The 18715-nt window shown below is 44.6% G+C and overlaps 1 protein-coding gene across 1 annotated transcript in view; it reads left to right on the forward strand.

Annotated features, from left to right (window-relative positions):
* Positions 1 to 18176: 18176 nt before the first annotated feature.
* LOC147448822 (putative sucrose-phosphate synthase 1) overlaps positions 18177 to 18715 on the forward strand; it is a 70087-nt gene continuing 69548 nt past the window's right edge. The window contains exon 1 of the mRNA XM_086521282.1: positions 18177 to 18601. Coding sequence (XP_086377408.1) covers positions 18410 to 18601 — 192 coding nt within the window. The 5' untranslated portion in view covers positions 18177 to 18409. The remainder of the gene's footprint in view (positions 18602 to 18715) is intronic.

Here is an 18715-nt window from a genome sequence, read left to right on the forward strand (position 1 = left end):
TATCGAAGGAAGGGCCTCCACCTGATGCCATGACAACCCTGCTCTCCCAACAAGGTGTGTGAGTGCCCACTCTTGGAATGCATGGGGGTCGTGCCTCGTACCGAACACTGTCGTTGTAGCCTCTAAGGACTCTGCCGTTCACCTAGACTCTGGGCAGGCTAAAAGACTGCGAAGGTGCTCTGCCCCATGAAACAACTCCATCACCAAAGTGTGTATGTCTGCTAGAGAGGGTGTAGGAACAAGGCCATGCTCTAATTGTTGCAACATGGTGACTGAATCGGAAAAGGAAACACAATCAGTATCAGGAAATGCAAAAGTGTGCAACAAAATTCTAACAGGTAAATAAGGTAACCCTTTCACTATTGTGGTGTGGAAATTGAGTATCGGCCTTAAACCCCCATCGATAAATTTGGTCGTTCAACTGTATTTACGGCACAATCATTGTGTGCTAATATGCACAAATCCAAGGGGTTTACATCTATCTAGGATGAGTTCTAAGCATAGCACAAACGATGGCTAGGAGCCAGAGACAAAGTAGTGTGCGTCAAAAGTCATGACTATGAGCACTCTTCAATCTCACCTCCGCAAGATTAGACTGCATTTTCCTTTCAACCGATGATGCAAGCCCGTAGGATGCATATACATTGGTGAAGTATAAATTGGACTTTCTAAAGTTCTTGCCCAAGGATGAAGACACCAATTACTCTAGTGGGCATGTAAGTACATGGAACACCTCGTCTTGGCCCTGTTCCCAATTTTTAGGCGTTCACTTCTTCGGATTGGGTGGCCTGAAGCAGATAGGCCACAACTTATTGCCCATACTAAGGTTATAGCCATATGACAATTGATTGTGTGGTCGGCTCTAAGCCATGCAATACTCGAGGCTAGTTTTTTGAGGAGGAAAAAAGTGGCTCCTATGTACACCACCATCAGCTGCTACATCAAGATCGGAGCAAGGATAGTATATGGCGCAGGCTGGTCTTTTGGAGGGGGAGAGAGAGAGAGAGAGAGAGAGAGAGAGAGAGAGAGAGAGAGAGAGGAGCCTATGTACTATGTAATAAGAGTTTCCAATTCTAGAATTTATCCAATCAGGTTTTTTTCCTTTCAATCACTTCCACTTTTACAAGGTTTTCTTTAGCAATGTGTACTCAAATTCTTTTAGAAGTTTATGAATCTTAATTGTTTCTTGTGGACAACCTTTCCAAGCAGAAAGAAACTTGGAGCTGCTTTTCGAGCTATCACGCATGAAGCTAAAGGTGTAAGAGCCTTCCAATTAGTCTCTCGATCTTGGAGCTCCCACATCAAACAAATCATCATGTAAGGTTTTCTTATGGCTTCAAATTCCGCTAGACAAAAATATTTGCTTGCGATGCCTAGGTTTCGGGTAGTAGGTTCTCGAAGTGCAAACTTTTGGGATAAACTTAATTAACCTATGTCTGCAAGTTCCTACTTTTTTAAATTAGGAAAACAAAAAGTAACCTACTTCCTTCCATAGTTGGAGGCTTTAAAAGATTCAAAATCTAGGTTTTTTTCGAGCCTTGCCCCCCAACCCCAAATCTGTGTGTGTGTGTGTGTGTGTGTGTGTGTGTGTGTGTGTGTGTGTGTGTGTGTGTGTGTCCTAGAGCTTGGGAAAAGATAGGTATGCTTTATCCAAAGCCTGTTCAAAATGAAAAATGGCCGGCTCAAATTTGGGCAAGAAGGTTTTCGAGCCGGTTCAAATTATGGAATTTTTAGTTATAATATAAGATTTGTAGTGACCCTGTTAACCCTCACGGCTCACGGACACCCCATCACCTACGACGGACATGTATTATGTATTTGGTAGAGTCAGGTACCGGGCTTGTTGGACCAATAGGAAAAGGGTAAGAGTGATCGCCGATGAGAGGCGCACTCTAATTGGGACATTCAAGGGATTAGTCGGCTAAGCATGGGTGCCCAAGTGTGAATGAGGTGAGCTCATAAAAAGCCAACTAAACCTAAAATTCACTCATTCTCTCATTTGTGCAATAGAAGGGTGCTCTTGCTCCATCTCCATCTCCATCTTCTTCTTCTTCACCTCCTCGTGTGTGTGTGTGTGAGAGAGAGAGAGAGAGAGAGGGAGAGTGTGTGTGCGATCGAGCATTACGAAGGCACGACGGCGGAGAAGCGGTTGAGCGCGGCACGACTGCAGCTTCTTGTTCATCGCGGCGAGGAATCCTCCACGGTAGGAGCATAGAGCGGTGAGTGACACACCATTGCCCTCTTTTGAGCTTGCTAGATTAGTCTTGTTGTGTGCTTGGAGCCATTTGTGGCTCGCACACGGTGTATCGGCAAGTCCCTTGCTTCAACAGTGCGGCAAGGAGCGCACATTTTTGGCGCCGTTGCCGGGGAATCGCCCTGCACTAAGCCCAAGAGGCACTTTGTGCTTCTCCTATGAGTTGTTTAAAGTAGGAAAGAAGAGGAAAAAGAAGAGGAATGAGTTGTTTTTCTGCAAGTTGTTAATTTCTGTGTTGTCCGCAAGTTCTGTGATTTCTGCATAATGTTGTGTTTTCTGTTTGCACACAGTCTTTGCACAATTAGTAGTCGTTAGCTTGTTTGCAGTGAATGAATAAGTAGGAAGGCAGTTAACAATTTCTGTTTGCACACAGTTCTGCACACAGTTTTCTGTCAAGGTTTGGCTGCACACAGTGTTTGCACAGCAGGTAGCGAGAGAGGAAGTAGGTGGACAGTTAGTTCACTGTCAGCAAGCAGTTAACAGATTAGTTAGTGGTTAGCAGCACAGTTAGTAAGTAGATAAGGTAGTGAGCTGTCTGTGAGCTGTTGACTGGGAGGTCAGGTAGGTGAGAGTGTGTGTGGCCAAGAAAGGGTCACCAAATCCGCGCGCGGTCGTCGCCCAAAAAAATAAAAAAATAAAAAAATAAAATAAATAAAAATTAAATATTTAAAAAAAAACCGAAAATATTTAAGCGTGAGTGACTGGGGGGCTACACTAAAATTTTGATCAGGATCGGGATCATTTCCCCAATCCCAAGCCCAAGCTTAGGCCCAGGCCCAGGCCTCAGGCCTCAATCCTATGATATATACTAGACTCACTCTTATATATATACCCTACCCCCTCAAGAGGGAATGAGAGCATGTGGGGCAAGTCCTCCACTCTCCTCCCTTCTCTTCCTACTTGCACCCTTAGACTTTCTAATTCGGGTCTAGTTCCCTACTAGTAATTGACGGTTTTAGGGATTCCGAGGGCATAAAGTGACCAAATGGAGGGCTGTAAAGCACGGCACGTCCCTCTGACCGAGACACTCGTTTTGAGCTATCATACGTTCTATTCTATAGCTGGTTCAGAAAAAAAGGACCAAAAAATCAAAAAATAAGAAAAGACTTGGGTTGCAAAACACCCAAAATTACTAGGTGAGCAGCCTTCACGGGCCCTCACTGACACTTCTAGGGGATCCAAGTCATATGAACCTACGCTCTGGACGAGTGTTAGAGCACGAGCATATTGGTAGTGCCTCCATTTACGCGGACACCCATTATTCCTCCACCCTAGGTTCTGGACCTTCGGCCGGGATTCAAGGTAGCGCGACCCAAGATCCTCATATCGCGTCTAGTGATTCTTCCTCTGACTACGAAGTCATGGAGGGGTATCCTACACCAAACCCTGATAGTTCAAGTCAAGACATGCATGCCATGGGCCCACGGCCTGGGTCCAGCGTGTTTAGCTGCTTAAAAGAGACCCTTAGTAGAGCTACTCGCTCCGAACATGCGGTTAATGAAATAAATGAAGGGAGTGGGGAAGTAAATTCGTCATTCCTGCCTAAAATGGACCCTATGCTTCTTGAGAGTGTGCATGTGAATGTTCCATCGACTGCACCTCCTGATCCCTAAGGACTATCTCCCTCTGAGGTTTTACTACCCGATGGTAGGAGTCTTGCCAAAGTGCAAGAGATCGAACGCTATATGCAACCAACAAGGGAGAGGGAAATTGAGAACCTACGAGGGCTAGAACAAAGTCGAGCCCTGAAAGCAAAGGCTCCTATGACAACAATCATGCCAGCCGAGCAACCGAGTGCTCCCAAGGTAGCAGTCACGGAGGGGCAAGCTATGGGGAGCAATAATGCTTCCACTTCAAGGGAAACCTCCAGCACGCCAGGCCTAGATGGGATATTCCTAAACGAAAATTGGGAGTATGACCTACAAGCAGAAGCTTTAACTGATCGGTACACAGGACACACCTATCATGTGGGTTGGTTAGATGTTCTACAATCCACATCGAGTGCTACTAGCATAGATGAGCAACAACAGAAAGTCTGTGATGTCCTCCATAGGATTGTCGAGTTAGAAAGACAGAACACAGGGATCAACATGCCTTCAACAGGCCTAATGAGATTCTTGGATACGGGAAAGGCCAACCAACCAACCCTGTCACAAATGGAGATTCCCTCAGTGAGCCCCATTGATCCTCCATATGTTGTTTCGCCAGGAGCCTCAGTACAATCTGAGCCCACAAGTGGCAGCTTTACCTTTCCAGATCTAGCTCATCTTTCTCTTAATGACACTACGGCTACCATGCATATCCCAATGGTGAGCATGACAAGAAGTACACCATGGAGTTCATTTGTTAACACTGCGCCGATGCCTAGTAGCACAGTGCCCCCAACTATACCTACATGTATGTATCAATCATGTGCACCTGTCGTACCTCAGCCTCATGTAGCTCCTACACCTCCGATTATTCCAAGAGCTTACAATCCACAATGGAATTATCCAAGCTCTTATACAAGTGGAGCCATGCCATTTAATAATAACATGCCATATCAGGCACCCCCTATGCCTAGGGCCACGCCTGTAAACTTTGGACCACCGTCTGGTACACCACCATACGAAATTTGGGACCCAAGAGCCGCGCGTATGCCAAGGCCAAGGCCAACTCCCACCTCACATGTGGTTCCAGGAGCACATACACCCATTATACCTGCTCAAATAGGAGATTTGGCAGCATTTACTCAAACTATCGGTCGCTCTATTGCGGAAAACATGCGTAGTGCACCTGATAGAGAGCCTAGGAGCAAGGCAGTTCAAGTAGCTAAGCTCACACAGAAATTCAATGGAGACGGAGATGCTAGAAAGAATATGGAAGTCTTTGAACATGTGTGCGATTCCTTGGAAGAGCACAATGAGCTACATAAGTGTAAGGCTTTGAGTTTGACCCTAAGCGGAAAGGCTGGAGATTGGTATAGAACCTTAAGAGTAGAATAAAAAACGATCTACTCTACTCTTAGGAGACTGTTCTTAAAAGAATACATACGAGAGGGAGTACTTTGGGGTGTAGCCTCTCAGCTCCAGAAAGCCCAACGAGAAGAAGGTGAATCCGTGAGAGACTTCATTAGTCGCCTAAAGAATTTGAATTCTCGATGCAATCCAAACGAGCGATTCAACAACAACCAATTGCTCGATAGATTCATTAGGGAACTACGACATGAAAGTATTTATAATGGCCTAGTCATTAGAGGTATCACTACTTGGGAAGCAGTCACCATGAATGCAATCCAATTGGAGGATAATTTAATGATTGCAGGAGAAAGAGTGTCTGCCGAGCCGAAGTCTAGTAGCTCGCAAGCATCAGGGCATGAGCCAATGAAGATAAAGCCAATCGTGAAAGAGCAAACGATATCTGAGATGACTTTGGCAGATCTCACCAAGGCCATCTAAGAAAGCCTTAAGGGTAATCGTGCTCCACAAAACACTCATATGTATCCAAGAAGGGAGCAACAATGGTGCTCAATTTGCTTGGGCCCACATACTACGAGTGAATGCCCTACTTTCAGAGTAAAGTTTAACGGGACTTGTAACGCGTGTGGTAGGTATGGCCATCAAGCGAAGGATTGCTTAATGCTTAAACGCATCATGGAAAATAGACCGCCTATAGCTTGGGCAGACTCACCTCGAGTTCCTGCATTGATGCCTACCCCACCCATGGAGCAACAATTGTCATTACAACACATGGTCCCTAGAACCCAAAATGTGGTCCAAACCACACCGTTGCCACCTCCAGTGCTAGGACCGCAACCCCCTCATCCAAGAGTTACACCTATGAACCAAATAGGTTGTGAGTCATCTAGTACTTATGTAGATTGCGAAGAGGACATAGACTCTAGTATCACCTATGGAGTCGACATGCTTGAGGAGTGTCCCATGTACTATATGGAAGACCATTGGGGACAAATCAAACCGGTATATCAAGCTACTGCGCTAGCAGCAAGAGGCCAAAACATTAATAGTTTTACCAAGAGACCACCTCTTCAGTGCTACGAATGTGGTGGACCACATAGAGTAGCTGAGTGCCCCATTAGAATGCAAAAGAATGCTGCACTAATGCAAACAAGTCAAGGGAGTGCATTGGCAATGCCAATACTCACTTGTAATCGTTGTGGCATAGATCATTTGATCGCACAGTGTCCTAACAATCCAAACGCACCGAAAATCACACCATTGAACATAATAGAAATTGTTGATGGGACACCACCAACTATAAACATAGCACCAATGAATGCACTCACACGGTCGATGCTCCAAAAGCAAAATTACATCCTCGAAGAGAGAGATGTTGCATCCATTGGCCGAGCGAGAAAGAAGAAAACACGAAGAAAGAAATCCCTTAATGCTTCTAGCTCAAAACCTAGTTCAAAGACTAACATAGGGACAGGAGAGGATCCCGTGTATATGAATGACCCTGAGGATGACTCAGATTCGATAGAGACCACGGAGACCAAAACTGTTACTACAAAGGAAAAAGCCAGTGAGGAGGATCACGAGAGGGAATTACGACAAACACCAAAAGAGTATTCAAAGTTAAACTACCCAGTTGCGAACCCCCAAGATAAGCCACGAGAGACAAAAGATGAGGATTGCAAGAGAAAGATTGGAACCTATCCAAACCCAACAATGGAAATTGAACGAGTCCAACAACTAAGGGGTTTGGTGGAAGAAACTCAACGAACATTAGAACCTGAACCCAAACATATCCAGATGTCGGACACAGTGTTTCCCACACAAGTTCAACCTCACAAGAACTACAGGCCGTTAGCTATACCCAGTATCATTCGGGAAGAGAGTGAGGGTAGGACATCTCAAAGTGGACACACACCTTTCCTACTAGAGAGAATGTTTGGTGAGAGAATGCCCGACCCCCTTGAGGAAGTGGAGATTCCATCTTCACCATTCTCTTGTCAGGGTCCTACGTCCCACAAGATGCCATTAAATGTTTCCAAATTGATGGATTTCATGTCTTCAGAAGTTAGAACCACCATCATGTCCAAACTATATAAAGACCCCGAGCTAGTCTCAGCTCTTCGAGCCTTCCTCAATGGAGAATTACAGGCCGGATTACCACAGTTTGCACATATGAACAAACCTGACTCGGTAATGAATGATGAGGAACATTTAGCACCACCATCTGACCTAGCGGGACATGAATCTGTAATTGAAGTACCCGTTAACAAGTTAGGGCAATACTTTGAAGGTGATGAATCTAATGCTACTCTGCCAATCACTACTAAAGGATTAACTGTAAAGGGAGTCCTTGACGGTGGTGCGGGAGTCAGCATGGTGACAAAGAGTTGTTGGGAGTCTATGGGGCGACCTCACCTTGAAGCCACAAGCGTAGTGGTAAAAATGGCTAATGGATCTATTGTTACGCCTATTGGAATGCTAAAGGATCTCAGAATCAAGGTCTTGGGACACAAGGTAAGGCAAACTTTCATTGTTATGGATTTTCCAAGCATCCTATGTCATTTGAGATGATCTTAGGGCGTCCATTCACGAGGGAAGCAAAAATGGTGCATGACTGGTCCAAAAACCACGTCTACTTACAGTTCCAAGACTCTGTCATTCGAGTTGATCTTTTAAGTGGTCGAACGCATCCTCTAGGAAATAAATTCATCATTGATAATCGATCAGACACAACAATTCACTCAGCTCCATTACAGTATTGTTACACGTGTAACGAAGACACGGATATTGGGGAGAAATCTCCTTATATGGATATCCTACCCGGAATGGCTGAGTCAGACAATGTCGATTGGGTACACCTAGCGGCAACTATAGATACATGGGGAGCTAGAGGAACAACCTGGGTAACACCAATGGGGAAGAGATACCACACATTGCACCAGTAAACATGTTAGGTGTAGCGCATGTAACATCCGATGATAAGAAAGAGGCACACCTACCTGAGAGTGAAACCGATGATTCCTCAAAGGCTTCAGGCCAATACACATCAGAAACGGAATCTCAGGGAGAAATGGATTCAGAACCTGAGGAAACATCGAGTGAGCCAAGTATAGAAACTGAACACTCAAGGTCTAGTACGACCATCTATGGTAATTTATATGAGAGTGAAGAAGATACAAGCGAAGACCTATCAAGCGAGTCGAGTTCAAACATTTACCAAAATCAAAACCTTAACAAGAAACAAAGGTCATATAAGAGACGACGATATCGAGCAAATGTGAGAGCTAGGATAAACAAGGAAAGATCTACTGCAGAATGGCTTAGCTATCTAGGGGCATGTGATGCTCATCGAAAGCTAGTAGACAATTGGGGTGAACATCTCCAGAGTGTCATGTGGTGCAGCCCACGACCCATTGACCTCGCTCAATTGGAGGTTACAGAGCCGAAATTGAGTCGAACTATAAGAAGACGTCAAAACCGAGAGTTAGCACAACAACAAAAGGAGGCAGAACTAAAAGAAAGGTCTCCGTCAGGACAAGAGCCTGCTGACTTACATACGGCTCCTGAAATTTTAAATCTTATACCACGGGGGAGCGAAAGGTTGTGTATGCCAAAGCCCAACGAATACCTACCAATGGAAGCAGTGGAGTCTATGATGGTCCAGCGGTAGTTAAAGAGATAGAATTAGCAGAACCAGGTGAGGAGTCTAAACCAGTCTTTATTGCTCAAGACCTTACCGAAACTGAAGAGGCTGTACTTAAGGAGCTCCTCAAGGAATACAAGGATATCTTTGCTTGGACATATCATGACATGAAGGGCGTTCCACCTTCTGTGGTGCAACATACAATTCCCATGATCAACACTGCTAAACCCGTCCAGCAACGACCCTATCCAATGAATCCTAAGTACGCCAAAATTGTACAAGAGGAGATTGAAAAACTTATCCAATGTGGATTCATATACCCTATTGAGCACTCAGAATGGGTTTCTCCAATAGTCATTGTGCCAAAAAAGAATGGGAAACTAAGAGTGTGCGTGGACCTCAAGAAAGTTAATGCAGCCACTAGGAGAGATCATTATCCCTTGCCATATTCAGAACATGTGCTTGAAAGAGTTGCGGGCAAGGAAGCTTATAGCTTTTTAGATGGGTACTCTGGTTACAATCAAATCACAATTGCATTAGAGGACCAAGCTAAAACTGCTTTTATCACAGAGTTTGGAGTGTTTGCATTTCGTGTTATGGCTTTTGGCTTAACAAATGCCCCTGCTACATTCCAACGATTAATAAACACTGCGTTTAAAGAATTTCTAAGGGAGTTTTGTGAAGCTTTCCTAGACGACCTTTGTGTTTATTCTTCTTGGGAGAAGCATTTGTTATATCTACGAAAAATATTTGAAAGGTGCAGATTTTATCGCATCTCATTGAACCCTTTCAAATGCCAATTTTGGGTTAAGCATGGAGTCATTCTAGGGCATATAGTGTCCAAGAACGGGATATCCACAAATGAGAGTAAGATTAAAGCCATTGCCGATTTGCCACCACCTACGAACTATAAAGGAGTTCAAAGATTTATGGGCCATGTTGGTTATTATCGAAGATTTATTTTAAACTTTGCCGAGATAGCGCGTCCATTGTACAAGCTTCTTATCGAGTTTCACTGGACGGAAGAATGTCATCAATCTTATGAGTTATTAAAGAAGGCCCTAACAAGTGCTCCAATCCTGCGAACACCTGATTGGAATGTACCTTTTCATGTGCATATTGATGCATCAAATTTTGCTATTGGGTGTGTTCTAACTCAACCAGGAGACCATAATTGGACTACCCTATTAGCATTGCAAGTCGCCAATTAAATGATGCCGAGATGAACTACACTACTACAGAGCGCGAAGGTCTAGCTATGATTTACGCAGTAAAGAAATTTCGCTATTACCTTCTTGCTACCAAGTTTTAGTTTTATGTTGATCATCAAGCATTGCTATATTTAGTAAACAAGCCGTGTTCCACAGGTCGAATTACACGATGGTTGTTAATTCTTCTTGAGTTTGACTTCACCGTTGTTGTGAGGCCTGGGAGGAAACATGTCATGGCGGATCATTTATCTCGTATCCCTAATGGCGAAGCTCCTACGGGGGTTGATGATGAATTGCCTGATACTCCTTTGTTCATTGTTGAGACAATGCCTGAATGGAGTGAAAAGATTGTTAACTTCTTAGTTAATGGTTTTCCACCCAAAGAATTGCGAAAAGATATAGCTCAAAAATTAATCAAGGAATGCGAACCCTATTGCTTACTGGCTGGAACTCTCTATAAGAGAGGAAAAGATGATGTTCTTAGACTCTGTGCCCGCGAGGATGAGTATTTATATATTCTACAAGAAGCACACATGGGTGTAGCTGGTGGTCACTTTTCAGGAAACTTGACTGCCCGAAAGATCTTACAGTCAGTCTATTGGTGGCCCACTCTGTTTAAGGATGCATCACTTTTTGCAAAGGGATGTGATGAATGCCAACGCTTCAAGAAGCCGCAAAGAAGCGATAGGATGCCTCTACATCCCATCAAGGTAACCCAACCATTTGAAAAGTGGGGCTTAGACTTTGTAGGACCGATTAGTCCGGCTGCACGTAACATGCAATCACGATATATCATTGTGGCTACCGACTATGTAACCAAATGGGCTGAAGCAAAAGCAACACGGAAGGCGGATGCAAAAACAACAGCTAAGTTCCTCTTTGAGAACATTATCACACGTTTTTGATGCCCCTTTGAACTTGTGAGTGACAATGGAACTCATTTTATAAATGAAGTAATAAAAGAACTCACGTCAAACTTCATGATATCACACCACAAGTCTACACCCTATTATCCCCAAGCAAATGGCCAAGCTGAGAGTACCATTAAAACTCTCATCTCCATTTTGACAAAGACAGTTGAGGCTCATCGCACTGATTGGGACCTAAAGCTTACATCAGCTTTATGGGCTTATCGTACTTCGTATAAAGTTGCTATTAATTGCACACCGTTTAAGATGGTGTATGGCCAAGAAGCACTTATGCCATGGGAGTTTGTCATTCCTAGTCTTCGAGTAGCTTCTCAAGAAGGTTGGGATGGTAACCCCTTAGTGGAGCGATTATATATCCTGGAAAGGCTAGATGAAGAGAGGCAATTAGCTGTGCGAAATGCTCTAGTGGAAAAGGATAGGAGAAAGAAGTGGTTTGATAGCCATTTAAAGGATAAAGACATCAAGGTTGGTGATAAAGTTCTTATGTATGGGGTACGTAATGAAAAGAAGAAATTGAAATACGCTGGTAAGGGGCCATATCGAGTGTGTGAAATTACCCCGCAAGGTACCATTCGTGTGGAGACTCTAGATGGAGTTGAAACCATTGGATTCCTTAATGGGAGTAAATTCAAAAGATATTATGATCCTCTAAGCCAGGAAGAGTTGCAAGCCATCCATCAAAAGAAGGCTGCCAAGGAACAAGCAGAGCTTAAAAAATCTAAGCAAGAGTTGAGGCTCGAGAACGACAACAACGTCTTAGACGCCAACAAGAGGCTAATATGGGAATCACGCAAGCATTTTTCGAGGACACAAATGACGACTCATTAGAATCTGAGCCACCCCTACGATACCCAATTGATCTAAATAGCCCCTATGGGAAAGTACTATACAATGCCTTACTAGATACGGGAGCTAAACACAATTTGTTATCCTATGGAGTTTGGTGTCAATTAGGGAAACCGACCCTATCCCCGAGTACGATGCAAGTCAAGGGCATTAATAAAAAGAAAACTGCTATTCTTGGAGTCCTTCAGACCCCTGTTGTCTATGACAATGGAAGCATAGTGCAGAGTTTTCTAGTCATGCACGCAGGAGCTATGGAAGGCAACGTAAACCTGGGACGCACGTGGATGTTGGCAACCAAATGCACTATTGATTGGGATACTGGTAGTGTCACGACGCGACCACCGACTCTTACCCCTATCATTCAAGCAAAGTCACCTACGTTGCAAACTCTAGCAAAGTTGAAGGATAGCCAACATTCACAAGCCAAGGTGGTTAACTCGTCTTTGCCGGCTACCCATGAATCTAGCACTTCAACACTTGTAGTTGCAGCAAGCAGTAATATTGCAAGTACTCAACCTGCACGACCTAAGAGTACATATCAATGGGTCCTCAAGGCCTTACTTCCAACTACCTCAAACCTCCCATCCATTCCAAGAAAAAATTTCTTGGGAAAACCAAGAGCGCGCCCTAGGAGAGTCAAGACCAAATCACGATGGATTCCAAAACAACTATTAGAAGCCCAAGGCTACTATGATGGAAATGAGCAAATTTGGGTACCTAAACGTAAAATGTGTCCTTCCCTATCGACAACAAACCCATATGAGTCAAACAGTGTAACGCTAAAGCCAATGGCAGACCGTGGGAAGGGAAAGATCACAGAATGCTACACACCTAGTCCAGAGCTAGTTTGGGCTCCAAGGCAAAACCAATTTATTCCACCTAGCTCAGGAAGGGGGGAGTTCCATGAAGCTTCTAGCTCCTCATGTAATACATCCATAGAGGTAAAAGCTTCTACACAGCCTCCATCTATAGTAGTGGACCTCCATGAAGCTACAAAAGAATCCACACCTCCCAGTGTTCAAGAATCACCTGATGAACCACTTCAAGTTCGATCCTGGGAGAGTACCTTACCACCCTTGCAACTTGACGAGGCACCTAGGGTAATAGAAACTAATGGCAAAAATCCTCACCTATTACCAACTGGAACAATTGGTTTCAAAGGGTGACGACATCATTTCAAACGGTATGATCTACCCAAGGAAGGGGGGAGTGTTTGTGGACATCCATCATTCACTTGCTTCCCTCTCAACCTTTCTCCCTGACCTCTTAATCTCCTGATCTTAGGGAATGTATATATAAAGCCTTATACTCACAAAAACAAGATAAAAAAGTAAAAGAGCAAGAGCCATAACACAAATCATAAAAACAAATTATGCACAAGAACACGACCCTTGTAATATTTGCACTCTAACCATCATCTATTTGCGTGTACAGATATGGCTAGTACGCTAAGTCATCCACTCCTGCCTTGGGTGAGAGGTACCCTCGTTACTTTTCACAAATATTTCACATGGTCTTTCCAGTGCTTGCATGTGAATGGGATTTGATAGGTACGCTAGCATGTGAGAGGAATTTTGAGGAGTTAGAATGGCTGATACGTCTCTTGACCACGTCTGATCCATACTTAGTAGAGAGCGTTTCTCCCATTGCACAAGCCTACCCTTTTGACCAAGATGACTATAGGCGTCTAGTGACCTTCTTAGTAAACATGGGCACCTATGATGAAGAAGAAAATTTACACGACTACACGGATGGCACATATGGTCTCATGGATGATGACTTTGTTTATCTCGACGACGAGGATAGGGGTTTAGCCTTAGGGTTTCCCCCCAACCTCTACAATATCCTATTCCCTTGACTCTCTAGGGGGAGTGCAAATAATTAGGTTAGGGTTCCTTATGTTTTTTGTTGTGTTCAATAAGTGTTGGTACCTTTTTCCACTAATGTGCCTCCTGGAGGTATTCCTTTTGTTTCCTAGTGTGTACAGGAGCGTGTTGCTATTGGTAGAATTTGGACCTTCATGGAATCTTTATCTCGACTCACTCTTCAAATCAAGCGCGACCATCGACACAAACAGGTGTTTCTTGTCCATTAGCATTGCCTCTTATCTTTTTTGCATCTATGATTGTCAGCTTTAATTGTGATTGGTAGCCTAATATTCACCGCATTTGCTTAGTATCAAACATTTAATTCAATGTAATTTTTTGTCATAATCACTTGTCTAGGTTTAAAAATCAAGCAGTCCGAAAAACTAGTTTGACCAAGTTAAGTGTTAGAAATCTTCTCTTAATACCATGGGGAATGCCTTCCTAATAATTAATGGTTACTTAGGTTCTTAATCCGATTTAGGCAGCCTTGTGTGAAATGTACTAGGGCTTTCTAGTGGGCTTGACCCTATTGACCTTTAGCTTAAGTATTATAAAGGGAGTTTACTAGTGTGATGAGCCTGGGGAGGTGTATCAGTGTTATATGACCCCCCAAAGTTACAAAATTAAAATGCTGAAAATGAACAAACAAAAAATCAAAGTGTCACACTGTAAAATCTTAAGCTGGAAGAGAAATCTCAGCTTGATTTGGTACTTCACTCACATGTATTGCCTATGGTACTAGAGCCCTAGAGGTTCCCAATATGGGCGCTTTTACTTGAAAAGCAAAAAACCCAAGGCATACAAAATAAGCACACACATCAAAATTGAATCACTGTGAAAAGACTTTGGGGGGTCAAAGAAAAAGTAATCAGTCAGGCGATGATTTCATGAGAAATTCCTTTTATGGTAGCTTAACTACAAGGTCTTCTAGATATAGCCTATAGTCAGCCCTCGAACATGAATACTTGGCTCTCGCGATTAAACAACTTAATTGACCACAGAAAATTAAGAAGCTTACCCATGGTATTAATATTCGATCTCTAGTGCCTTTCGATCGTCAAATTAGCGACCCCAGACTTGTTTAATTTTTTACCTTTACATCTGTTTATGCATTTGATTACATTGCAATTTAATGTTCATTGCTGACAAATTGTTTAAAATTCTTTTACCAATCAATTTGTCTACCTAAAACTGCATATGCTTTTTAATCACTTATGAGAATGCAATTGCTGTGCCAATGTTGTTTGATTTTGCAGTGACCGAAGAAGGCTAAGGACATTCATCTCAAATGCTCTTCTACCTCGACGAACGAGCTTCAACTCAATAGCTTCCGAGGACGGAATCTACATCAGGAAGGGGGGCATGTTAACCCTCACGGCTCATGGACACCCCATCACCTACAACGGACGTGTATTATGTATTTGGTAGAGTCAGGTACTGGGCTTGTCGGACCAATAGGAAAAGGGTAAGAGTGATCGCCGATGAGAGGCGCACTCTAACTGGGACATTCAAGGGATTAGTTGGCTAAGCATGGGCGCCCAAGTGTGAATGAGGTGAGCTCATATAAAAGCCAACTAAACCTAAAATTCACTCATTCTCTCATTTGTGCAATAGAAGAGTGCTCTTGCTCCATCTCCATCTCCATCTTCTTCTTCTTCACCTCCTCATGTGTGTGTGTATGTGAGAGAGAGAGAGAGAGAGAGAGAGAGAGAGAGAGAGAGAGAGAGAGAGAGAGAGAGAGAGGGAGAGTGTGTGTGCGATCGAGCATTACGAAGGCACGACGGCGGAGAAGCGGTTGAGTGCGGCACGATTGCAGCTTCTTCTTCATCGCGGCGAGGAATCCTCCACGGCAGGAGGATAGAGCGGTGAGTGACACACCATTGCCCTCTTTTGAGCTTGCTAGATTAGTCTTGTTGTGTGCTTGGAGCCATTTGTGGCTCGCACACGGTGTATCGGCAAGTCCCTTGCTTCGACAGTGCAGCAAGGAGCGCACAGACCCTAAACCCCTCAAATTTAGAGTTAGACTGCTTATATACGTGTGAAAAGGTTCCAAAACCGACTCCACAAAAAATGTTTCCCAAGCCCTGCCCCCCCCCCCCCCCCCCCCCCCCCCCCAAAACTCCGCGACACAACCACAGACACGTGCGCAAACAGATTGTGACATTGTGTGTGTGATGGAGAGGGTGAGAGCCACATTCAAAATCTTATGCACATGCGTGTGGGTGTCAGAGAGAGGGGCGCACAATCTGAATGTGTGCGCGTGTCTGTGTGTGAGAGAGGCACATTTTGTGTGTGATGTGTGTGTGAGAGTGGAAGCGAACCTCTTGCAAATGAATATGCAGATGCGGCGTGTCACCGCCTATCTGGTGTCACTCTCTCAGGCCCCCTCTGTGGATTGGAGAGATGGTGACCTCGAAGGTGCAAAGATGAACTCTATCCTTCAAGCTCGAGTTTTGACCTACACGTTTAAAATAGAGTAATTTTTTTCTTTTTATTTAATGAACTCGCCGAGTTACATGGCAAGCCATGTAACCCGTTGGGTCTCTTGGAAATGTATCCCTGTTACTCGTCGAGTTACGTGGTGCCAACATATCTCGACGAGTTACATGGCGTCCACGTATCTCGACGAGTTACGTGGACTGCTGACCCTTTTAAGTCAGTAGGCCATGTAACTCGCCGAGTTACATGGCATGAACATTGGACAACTCGTCCAGAATGCCACGTAACTAGGGCGAGATACGCGGCAAGTTACTTGCGCTTTGCCAAGTAACTCCACGAGTTACGTGGCATTTCCAAGACGTAATGTCATGTAACTCGTCGAGTTACGTGGTGTTACCTCTTGGCAATGCCACGTAACTCGTTGAATTACATGGCAAAGGTGACGAGTTGTCAAGTCTGCATGCCACGCAACTCGCCGAGTTACGTGGCAATGCCGTGTGGACATATGCGTGGAAGGACCACGTCAGTCAAGGAGTTATGTGGCATTTTCAATCAATAACTCGACGAGTTCTAGTTGTGTACCACGTGTCGTAATCTCGTGCTTCGGGATCAAGCGAAACTCGACGAGTTAGTCGCGTTGTGGACTTCACGGTTGGGTGCGAACTGCGGGAAGTGGGTACGCTCTATCTTGCATACGCCCCATAAGGTGATGGCAAACTAGAGTTAGAGTGATGTTGCGCTAAGATTCCCCCAAGAGACCTTTGAATGGCCAGGATCATTTAGCTACACTAAAGTCTTGAAACCTTGTGCGCTCACAGCAGCTGGTGGCTTTTCAATAGTGTTGCGTCTACAGCAAGCGAAAGGGCGAATCATCCATGTGGAGGGTGGTTGAGACACCCTTAATGAAAAACTTGCCATGAAGAGCCAATCATCGTTGCACATGTTGTTTCTCAAGTAGGTATGGGGTACAAAACTGCAATTGGAGGATGCCCCAAAAGGCGCCTTTTAAGTTTTAAGGGCCTATGGGGGATCCCACTATAATTGGCATAGCAAGGTGATGCTAGTTGTCGTGCATTTTAATTGTAGCTCTCCTTGGCGATTGGAGATCTTCGTCACCAAGGAGGCTACGAAGAATTAGAAAGAGATGTTAAGGCATTAAGAGCCTCGTTCCACCAAGGTCTTGGGGTTTTAGAGGGGTTAACTGCTAACATGCATCGCACGTCTCCAAAGACGTCACACGAGGGTTGCATACAACAGAAATCAAGAATGGCTTGCCTGTCAGCTTGCAAAACTTGTTATACAATATCCGTTTTTAGCATGCTTTTGCTCTATGCGCACTGCAACGCAACAACTAGGCCCCTCCATGCACTCTAAGAGCCGAGTCGCCCCAATAATAGTGGGATTATCCCGCAGGTTAGCTTAACACCGGGTCGCACTCTGAGGAGGGTGGAATCTCATCGAAAAACAAGAAGAAAAAGTCTTTTGAGCTCGTGATTTCTATTAGGTGCCTTTCGCTATGAACAAGGAGAAGAGCCGCTCACCAAAGAAATAGCTTATCACCTACTACGTTTTTTTGAGGGGTAGTAGGAGTAGAACACTCACGCGATCTGCACGCTTGAGATTTCGGCCTTTTTGGTTTTAGTCAAAACACTCCACCCACTACCCCCACTCTCCTACAATGCGACCCAACTCTAAGCACCTGGCGATCGATGTGCACGCTTGAGATTTTGGCCTTTCTGGTTTTAGTCAAAACACTCCCCCCACTAACCCCACTCCCCCTACAGTGCCACCCAACTCTAAGCACCTGGCGAGACCACACTCCGGCAAGCTTGAGCACTTATAGCCACTCCATGCGCTTAGTGGGATGGGGCTCTAAACGGCATTGTCACCAATGATGCAGGTCACAAGTCTTCCCTGTACTAGCCTGTAGTGTCAAACATAGTTGTATGACAATGTAGCCTAGTGTGTGACACTGTGTGATAGTGTCAAGAACTTAAGAAGAGACAAAAGAATGTTCACAAAGAAAGAAAACGCCTTTCTGTCTTCCTAGCTTTATCGGCCTTGTTCAGAGTCCAGACTCCAGACCAAATAGGGAGTTTCGCTTTTCCGCGATCCTCTCTCCCCAACACACACACACATACACACACACACACATCTTCCGCACTCCATAGCACATGCCGTAGCCAGAAGCTTGAGATGCGATGTTAACGGAGATCGACATTAATCTGCAAGCTACTAGTTTGCCTCCGGTTTTATTTGGCGATGGCGGGGAACGAATGGATTAACGGTTATTTGGAGGCAATTCTGGATGCTGGCTCAGCAGCAGAGCCTCACCATCGCTCTCCGATTCCCGCCCCCATTGCAGAAAGCAATATCTTCAACCCTACCAAGTACTTTGTCGAGGAGGTTGTTGGTGGCTTCGACGAGAGTGATATTCATCGGTCTTGGCTCAAGGCAAGCCTCTCTCTCTCTCTTTCTCTCTCTCTCTCTCTCTCTCACACACACACACACACACACAGACAGAGAGAGAGAGAGAGAGAGAGAGAGAGAGAGAGAGAGAGAGAGAGA

The sequence above is a fragment of the Adiantum capillus-veneris genome, chromosome 10 (assembly GCF_014529385.1).
Source record: "Adiantum capillus-veneris isolate H3 chromosome 10, ASM1452938v2, whole genome shotgun sequence".
NCBI lineage: Eukaryota > Viridiplantae > Streptophyta > Polypodiopsida > Polypodiales > Pteridaceae > Adiantum > Adiantum capillus-veneris.